The sequence below is a fragment of the Citrus sinensis genome, chromosome 5, assembly GCF_022201045.2.
Source record: "Citrus sinensis cultivar Valencia sweet orange chromosome 5, DVS_A1.0, whole genome shotgun sequence".
Classification (NCBI taxonomy): domain Eukaryota; kingdom Viridiplantae; phylum Streptophyta; class Magnoliopsida; order Sapindales; family Rutaceae; genus Citrus; species Citrus sinensis.
The window spans coordinates 30,444,640-30,454,096 of record NC_068560.1 but is presented as its reverse complement, the minus strand read 5'-3'; the positions used below and the strand labels follow the sequence as shown (position 1 = coordinate 30,454,096).

The window sequence follows — 9,457 nt, the reverse complement described above, 5'->3', positions numbered from 1 at the left end:
GGTGGTAAGCAGATTGTCAAAATCAGATCCTGACTGTGTGTCTTTAAGTTATCATTAGGCTCTCCAAAATGTTAATATTGTCAAAAATAATAAGTCCGTCCTGTCAGTAAGCTTTCAATCCATATATACAAAAAAATTCAATCATAAACTATCTAAAATCCATCTGTTAGCAGTGATAACCAACTCTTTAACAATGACAAACTAATCAAACTGCCAATCAATTTGTAGATAGCCATAAATAAGCAAATAATCAATGTTCCATAATTGACTTTAAAAATATACGCAACATGAAATATTTAAATGACTGTACCAAAATTGTATGCTGAACTGGAGCTTAGATCTTTCGTTCAGCCGCAGGTGCACAATCCCAGTAGGCTCCAAGTGCATCATATCTGGATGACCGGCAACTGGATTAAAAGAGCAACCAGAGGGTTGCACTCGCACTTTTAACTTTTAAGGTCAGCCTCCAACTCCATTGAAAATGCTGTAAATGTCACTAGAGACTGCCACTGTGCTCGATGAGACGGCCAAAGATATCATCAACCATGATGCTAGTCTGTCGTTCTTCGTTGCAATTCCATGGGTATCCCTGAACACACACGTATAGGAAATACTTACCATTTTAGCGGATAAAGGACAGCTTTCTTCATGTCAAGCAATATATAAACCAATGGAAGTTAAACATGCTCTAAAAAGCTTGTCTTGATGCTTGGTATTAATTTCACCCACTTTGTGATTAAACAATTACCAAAAATTTAGAATGAAATGTTTGTAGGTTCAAAAGGCTGAGTGTTTTCTCAACCTTCAATGTGATCGACTTGATAATGCAATCACAACTATGAGAGTATGTAATCTGACAGGCAACTGAACATTTTGACGGTTCTTAGACCACCACGGCTGAGATTAAAGTCACAAATAATTCTACTTCACATCACCATTACTTACCTAAGGGCGATTGCAGCTGGAAAGATAAACCCAACGGAGACAGCAGCTGTTGCACCAGTAAACTGGAAGGCATCCCAGATACTTGGCACAAAATTGGCTCCAACAAAGATAAATCCCATCAGAGCTGCAGTCACTGCAAAAAATCTCCGGTTGTCAAATGCAATGGGAATGGCATAGGGAAAGAGAAGACCATCTAGGTTGAGCCGAAGGGAGAAAAACACAATTGGGAAAACAAGCATCAAGTGGATTCCATAGCTAACTCTAACCACATCATCAAGCAATGAGCTATATGGAATTCCAAGGTCACCATCAAAATTGGCAAGTACATCATCCAAAGTGCGATCCCCAAAGAGTAAGAGTCCAAAGAAGCTTGTAGTAATGTAGACAGTTGAACACAATGTGATTGATGTCCGAACAATCGACTTAATCTGGGTAGGGTCTTTCAGTTCATTCTCTATAGGGTGAACTGCAATATTGTGTACAAGTAAACAGCAAAATAGTTACAGGCCAAAGAAACCAATTAAAAGTAATTTCAGTGACTATTAGAAAAACATACATATCTATGGTGGTACACATCACATTTTTTATGAATAAGAGAAATCTTTAGATCTTCCAAAATTGTACTACAATAACCATTTAGCACTCTTAAGGTGTAATTAAGCTAGGGATGTAATTCGATGTGTTGATTCATTGTTCTTACTTTCTTCTTGCAGTCAAATAGGAATAACTGAATACTCCAAAAATAAAGTTGGTTTCAACCAATCATCTAAAAGAATAAAAAATACAACTACATTTTATACATTGCTAATAAAACACATTTCACGATAGCATCATCAAATAGCACATTGAAGGTAATAGGGCATCTGGATTTCCATCAAGAGAAATTTCCATTTCGACTGACTTAGAACTAGAACACTTGTCGAATTTAAAAAACATGGAAAACCACTAATTTAAAAAAAATATTGTCCTAATTCAGTTGTGTATTTCTCTATTCACATAAAATATGGTGTTCAAACTGTGACAGTGAAGTAGAATACAGTGATAATGAAGTTTAGCAAAACCTAAGATACTTGAAAACAATTAAAGCACGTTTGGGGCAGCTGCGCTGTGCTCAACCTCCTTTATTTTAGGAGGATTCTTTTACAATGAAGGGGTTAGGAGGATTCTTTTAAAATGAAGGGGTTAGATCAGCTGCACAGTGGCAGCGCAGCTGCCCCAAACAGCCCATCAATACATTAGGCTGAACATAGCCACAAACTAATTCATTCATGTGCTGTGATGAAGTAAATAAGTCAGAATATTGATTTAAAAGGAACGTACTATTGTGGTGGCAGATATAAGCAGTGACTAGAACTGGGAAAGTGGTGAAAAGTTTCCAAAAAGATGCCTGGTTGGAAATTTCAGGCAACAGACGCGGCATGGAAATGCTTCCATCAATTGTTTTCACAACAGCAACTCCCGCTGTTATCACCACGAATACAATGGCCAAACCGACTGACAATGCCGATGTGTACCTCAATGAATCTAGCACAATAAAAGTACAGACATCAATCACTGTTGCTCAACATCACTATACAACCTCGTATAGAAACTAAAATCAGTAAAAAGATGGCTTTACAATCAATCAAAAAACAAAAAATATAGTAGAGCTAAGTCAATAAATTAAGAATATATCTTTTAAAAAAATTAAATTAAGCATATAGAGTTATATTTTTCATTGATAATTATTTAAATATTTAATCTAAAAGACTAACTATTGAATGAAGGGACTTATCTTATTTATAAACCCCAAGCGACTCCTTTTTAATAGCTAAATGTGGAACACAATTCTATCATGTACTCTGTTTTTTTTTTTTAATATATATACACTAATATGTACAATCAAAAATCGCTCAGGACTTTTCTTAATAATCTTATTATGGCATAGTTCGAAGGTTGATCCTCATTTAATATTAGAGGCCTTCACTTTAATATTGAAAGAAAAGTTATTGTACTCCAAATGTGATGAGACCGATAAACCTCTACTTTAGAGAGGAGAATAGCTGGGACTTGATCCCGTGCACTCAAGGTTATTCAAATAGAAAGATGACAATGAAGACCTCCAAAGTTTGCGCCAATGGTCTTCCACAATTGACCACTAGATCTTCACTGTTCCAGAAATGGACATTCAGGGTTGGATATCATTTAAAAAAAAAAAAGGCCCGGGGGGGGGGGGGGCGCGGGGTTGAGGGTCTTTTTCAAAATTTAAATTATTCCAGCAAAAATTAGGATAACCAATAGGAGAGTTTACCAACGCGCCTGAATGAAATGAGAGGAAGGAAGACGAAGAGCGTGGTGAGGAGAAGCAATGTAAAGCGCGTGGTCCACCAATGTTGACCAAACCATTCTTCGGTCACACCAGAATGGTGGACCCCGTTCAACCACGCCCCCGATAACACGTCACCTGCCACCGAAGTCCACAAATCACAAATAAAGCTGTGATTTCAATTCGTAGTTCACTAAGTATGCAATAAAAAAAAATGAAATATTACCGATGATAATCATGTAAACGACGAGCATGCCCAAGTTGTTGACAACAATGCAGACCTGCAATAAGGCCCTACCGGCCCCACCAAAAGCGTCGGCGACGACACCGGAGTAAGTGGCCGACTTGGAAGCTCGACTGAATCTCATTATCATGTCTATCGAAGATTCCGTTAGCCAACCAACCAATACGATCATAATTAGACCAGGAATCAATCCCAATTCCATCACCGTCGCCGGTAATGCCATGATTCCGGCTCCAACAATTGTAGTTGATAAATTAAAGACGGCGCCTGAGAACGACGCGCCATCAATGCCAGCCTCGTGAGCCTCCAAATTATCGTGCTTTTGCGATTGTGCTTGCGGGAGGAGAGGGGCTCTAGGACTCTTTCGATACTTCCGCTCCACTGAGGACTGAATCGTCATTTTACAAGAGTTTGACCCTTGAAGTTGAAAGTTGAAACGAAGCCGTGGTCTAAATTCCAAAATTCAGCCTCGATTTGAAAACGCGGATCGGACAAGGGTTTTGTATCTATCAAGAAGTCTTGACGCGGGAAACAACGTGGACGACCAACACTTCAACTGTTATACACCAATAATGTTTTGCCACGTCTGAATTTCTAATAGAGAAGGTTTAGTTGGAGTCCTGTCTCTTTTCGAAGATTGTTGTGTTTTTGGCTTGGTCTCTGACTCTCCAACTTTTGACGACTTCGTTCGCTGGAAAAGGGGTTGAAATGGGAAAAATATTCTCTTCAAGGGACCGCACCGTTACGGAAAGTGCAAAGATAAAATGCCAAAATGGACGAGACGAGACGCCCACAAAGTCACCAACCGGCAACCTGTCCTGGGTGATTTACAGGTGGAACTTGCTGGTTCGTTGTTTTTTAAAGTGCCATCGTGAAGGTGGGCGCCTGCTAGGTTGCCTTCTGAGTCGCAACGGCTATCAGCCGTTACCGTTGCCTTTTGTAAGTAACCATAGCACGGTGCACAACAAAGAAGGTTTCTCCAACCCCGGACTCCACGAAGCTTTACGAAGCTTTAAAATGGAAATCTTTCACTTCACATACGCATGTTTGGAATTCGCTGACACACATTCTTTTTCTTGGGTGTTCACTTCAAAAGTTCTAGTTGAATGTCTGAAAATGCCAAACGACAGACGTGTGGAGCTGGCTACAAAATTAACTCGGCGTCCTCTTTAGTATGGAAGTGTCACCATACTTTAATTTTTAAATTATAGTTACTGTAAACAAAATATATATCTATAAAAATAAAAATAAAAATAAAATTAATATCTTTTAATAAATCTGACTTTTAAATAATAATTTTAAGAGTATTTTATAAATTTTTCATCGTACATTTTTAAAGTGTAAAATTAAATTAATTTAATTTTCAAATCACAATAATAAATATTTATCAAATATTTTAATAATATACCTAATCTTAACACCAACTTGTCCTCGAATGAGTATCTTTCAGATTAATCCGTCAAAGGCTTAAAGCATTTGATTCACAGTTGGGAATTGAATACAACATGCCAAGCGATAATTATTCAAACATCAGGAAAGGTAAGAAATAATTCCCGTTGTACCAATTGGAGATGCATTCAAGCTCCTGCTATCTTATAATTATTTAATTTTACAACTACACTTGGTAATAAACATGGCTTGGCTCCTAAGCAAGTACCCTAGCTAAAACTAAGCTCCTTACATGAATTTACGCGTACCGAAACTTTTTCCAGACACTTTCCCCAGAAGAGTATTCCTGAAACCTTTCGAGAGCAAGGATTTTCAAGTTACCAGGAAGCAAAATTCATCTATTTCAGTTAGCATGACATGTTCTTGGATTAGTCAGCAGATGTTTAAAAACTACTGCATCACAAGGCATTGTTCCCAAGAATAGCAACTACATTTGATGGAGTTTTCCTGTAAGTAGAATGAAGATGACTAGCTGATCAGATAATAATAGTTGACATATGAACAAAGTTACCGCTCAGAAACATGCCAATTGCTCATTATCAAATCAATGCTTTCGCTTTCTTTTCGAGTTTTTTGTTGTCTTAATCTCAGAGTCTTGATTTGATTTTGATGCTTTCAACTTTAACCCTATGGCAGAACTCCACAGTGCCCTTTCCACATCGGATGGTGTGAAGGAATTTTCTTCAGAAACTAGTTCCTGCAGCAGATCACCAGATGAAAAGGAATACAGTATGAAACTTAAAATTTGGACTAATACTTTGCTGGCACCCATTCGAGCAATAAGTGCAAGTATTTGATCACAGACATTTAACACACTCATACTCCAGGCTCGCTAGATTCTAAGCGAAAGCGGCATTGATTGATGTTTAAGTAATACATGATTTCTTGATTATACGTTATTGTTAAATATTTCCAGTCATTAAGTTATCTTGGCCTTCCATTTATGATATGCTCTCACCGCTGAACCTCCTTTAAACATTGAAATACACTAGTCTAGAATTATAGAACCATAATCTCCAAGGGCTACTGTAAATCTCCAAGTTGGGCATTTTAATAATATCCCACAGCATCTCTCCAAGACTAGTCAACATCAGGCATAGCCGGATATACAATATAGAGACTCAACTGGAAGACTTGGCAACCAGAGATTGGGTTGATAAGGAGATTAACAGTAATCCACCACTGGTGAACTGAATTAGAATCAAAGTACCAGCAGAGCAAACTTACCATCATATTTAACACATATTTGTTAGAATAATACTACACTTCCCGAGTAGTATCCCAACTATTTTTTATCCTAAGTGAGGTAACATTCATCAAATGGATGTTGAAATGGAGTGATTAAGTAACTTTGAGGTACAAATTGACCATCTAATGGATGAATGCTACATTACTTCTTGGAATGGAAAAAGAAGGATACTGTCCCGAAAGTATACTTCTAGTCCATTTCTTGATAGGGGGGGGGGGGATTTTTCTAATTCTGTACTCCAATGTAGGACAGTCCATGTATATCCAACAACAATACCTTCAAAGTGATGCAACATCATCCAATAATTTATTATCATTTTTCTGAGCAGATATACACACACACACACACACACATAATATTACTGAATACCCATATAATGAAAATAAAATAAACTACCAGTACTATGCTCTGTCTGAGCATAAAGATAATTGAGAGAAAATTATGTAAATGAATAATTGAATTGTAGCATTATCATCTGGTCACAATATGCCCCCAGGGGCTCAATTTCAAGAGGCTTTCTTTTAATGATCATCTAAGTATGATCTTGGGGAAGGTAGGGGCTAGAAAATTCATTTGGGCTTTGCCCATCCCGTTGGCCTTTAAAGAGAAATATGCTAAGGGGAAAAAAATTCAGAATATGACGACCAGATACATCAAACTATATTCTCTGCCATTATCCGACAGAAACTTGATATTGAATTAATTTCCACTGTCGTACAGTCTCAATATTTCTTTTTCATGGGTAAGAAATTGACTGAAATATGTCATCTCATACTTAAAATCATCTTCTATTCAACAAAAAGCTCTGACAATTTATGCAGTACGCTTATAAATTACTCAAGACACTAATCAATAACAATGCATAACATAGCTCCAATGACATCAGAGGTTTTGACTTACTAATTAATCCCAACAAACCCTTTACTAATAAAGAAGAGACTGTCCAGCATCCATTATGTTTCAGAAAAGACAAGTCAATAAAAAGTCAAGAAGTTGTCATATGATAAGGCAAAGATGCTTGTTGGGTAGTAAGCATGAAATAATAATTGCAGCATAGAATTGGCACTCTTCTCAAATTGACGAGTATGTGCACTCCCATAGACTTCAAAAAGAGAAAAATAAAATTGCAAGAAAGACTGTTTAGAGTGACACAAACGGCAAAGAGAGGATGTTTCCTACCAACAACATTTAAGCATTTGATAAACAAATGAAAGTTAAAACATGTAAAACAAAAATATGTAAAACACAAAATACTCTTTGAGAAGATGTTCAGGAAAATCACTTTCGGCATCTGGAAATAATATTGAAATCGCTCAGACGTGCCATCAACTTAAAATAAAAATGGTCCCTGGAATTTGTTCCCCCACTAGTGACTGACAGGACGTTAGTTGGACAGCTATGAAAACAGCATTTCCCATGGACCATCTGAATAGGTTCCCATTCTTCAATCAGTGACCTTAAGTATTGTATATTTCACATCAATCAAGGACATGCATTATATTAAACATTACAGCAGCAGTGACAGAAATAATAAAAGAGCTCATATCAATGTCCAACACTTGAAGTGAAGACACAACTCAATGATTCCTAACAATTTTACCCAAAATATTCCATCAATTAGAAGAAAAGTTCCTTCAGGAATGACAATCGCATCGTATAATCTTGATAGCCACAATGTAAATAGTTTAACTTAGAATAAGACATATAACACAATCAGCGAACATTTATACAGAAACGAAGTCATTTGATATCCAAATCAAGTTGCAAAAGCAAGTGATGCAATACAATTAAACATACTACAAACTGAAATGTACACAAACATTTAAAAAAAAAAATGTCACTGACCTTAGCTTTGGCCTGTAGTTTATCAGCAAACAACAAGTACTGCCTCAATGAATAGTCTTTAGAGTGACCAAGTGCTGCCCCCATAGCCTTCCATTCCATTAACAAAGGTTAAATAAAAATAAATAAATAAACTGCATAACAGAGTAAATTTAAAAGAAAACGAACAAAAACACACCTCATCAGACATGAACGGCGCCACACCAGGGGCATAAGCAGCCAGAACGGCAGACGCGGTGGCGGGACCCACGCCTTTCAAAACGGTGAGCTCGGACACAGCTTTGGTTAAATCGGGAAGCGACTTAAAAGCCTTTTCGGAAGCCGATTTCACCGAAGAATCATCCAACGACGAAACGAAGTCCAACAAACGCGGCCTCCATTTGCCACGAGTGAGTTTCCACCGCACGAGCTTAGAGAGCTCTGTGGTGTTGATGTGAGGGTTAGGGTTACGTTGGTGAATTAGAGAGGGAAGTTCTTTACGGTAATAATCGTCAAGTGAAATAAGGTTCGGTTTGTTGAGTGATTCGACACGGGCTTCGTAAGACGCGAGCGCCTCTTTCCACTTGTTCACATTTGAACACTCGAATTCCAACTCCATAGTCGCCGTTTTCCTCCCGCCTGCCTGAATCATCGGTTTCCTCCTGCTGTTATATGGACCATTGGGCCGTTCGCTTCAAGCTTGGGCTGGACTTTTCATGGCCCTTTTGGCTCTTACAGAGAATTAACCCTCGTTACTACTAAACAAAAGTGCCAACCATTGAAAATTAAATAGTAATAATAAGACATAAATAGTGTTTTAAATTTTTTTTATATATATATGAAAATGTAGATTAAATCGTGCTCTACTTGGGGGAATAAGATTTTAGTTTGACGTATGAATAATATAAGAAATACAGACTGAGAATGGACATAATAATAACGTGTAAATATAAAAATCAATACAAAACGACGTTGTTTTGAGCTCTTTTTTTTTTTAATTTTCGCATGATATTGTGATTTTGTGAACCAGTACAAACATCTGATCCCACATATGATCAATTATCTTTTTGGAAGTCTCAGCAAAGGTTGCAGGTGTGTGTGTGTTGATCATAATAAACGTTTCCTTTTCCTTTTTTTTTTTCTTTTTCTTTTAATTAACTCGTGAGTTGATAAAGTTTGTTATACACATTATTGGCGTAGAAAATATATAAAATCGCCAGCCAACAATGACTTTTAAAAAGAGAAAAAATATTTCAATTGAGTTGTATCATTTTCACCCCCAGCTCTTATCCGGTTTGTTTTGCCATGAACACAATGAAAGTATGTAACGGTATCTGTTATTTCGTTAACCGTGCATAATCCATAATCTCCAACCACTGATAACGTTCAGTTTTGTAATACTAAAAGCATTTACGAGCGAGATTGATCTGTTAGCACAATAATA

The 9,457-nt window shown here is 37.1% G+C and overlaps 2 protein-coding genes across 5 annotated transcripts; both read right to left on the bottom strand.

The window, feature by feature from the left end:
• Positions 1-202: 202 nt before the first annotated feature.
• On the bottom strand, positions 203-4,339 carry LOC102611275 (amino acid transporter AVT6A-like). 2 transcript variants are annotated; one of them, XM_052441715.1, is made up of 6 exons: positions 3,477-4,339; positions 3,236-3,388; positions 2,266-2,469; positions 1,253-1,411; positions 946-1,078; positions 203-589 (listed from the first exon to the last, which is right to left on the bottom strand). In XM_052441715.1, the coding sequence occupies exons 1-6, from the start codon at positions 3,892-3,894 to the stop codon at positions 460-462; spliced, it is 1,197 nt and encodes a 398-aa protein (XP_052297675.1). In that variant the 5' UTR covers positions 3,895-4,339; the 3' UTR covers positions 203-459. The 2 variants fall into 2 exon arrangements, with proteins under 2 accessions (XP_052297675.1, XP_006472339.2); XM_006472276.4 differs by having other exon boundaries at positions 946-1,411.
• Positions 4,340-4,919: 580 nt separating this feature from the next.
• On the bottom strand, positions 4,920-8,771 carry LOC102610556 (uncharacterized). Of its 3 annotated transcripts, none has more exons than XM_006472273.4 (3): positions 8,213-8,755; positions 8,038-8,124; positions 4,920-5,640 (listed from the first exon to the last, which is right to left on the bottom strand). In XM_006472273.4, the coding sequence occupies exons 1-3, from the start codon at positions 8,663-8,665 to the stop codon at positions 5,488-5,490; spliced, it is 693 nt and encodes a 230-aa protein (XP_006472336.2). In that variant the 5' UTR covers positions 8,666-8,755; the 3' UTR covers positions 4,920-5,487. The 3 variants fall into 3 exon arrangements, with proteins under 3 accessions (XP_006472336.2, XP_024951575.2, XP_024951573.2); XM_025095807.2 differs by lacking the exon at positions 4,920-5,640 and adding an exon at positions 5,647-6,806 and having other exon boundaries at positions 8,213-8,763; XM_025095805.2 differs by lacking the exon at positions 4,920-5,640 and adding an exon at positions 6,842-7,617 and having other exon boundaries at positions 8,213-8,771.
• Positions 8,772-9,457: the final 686 nt, after the last annotated feature.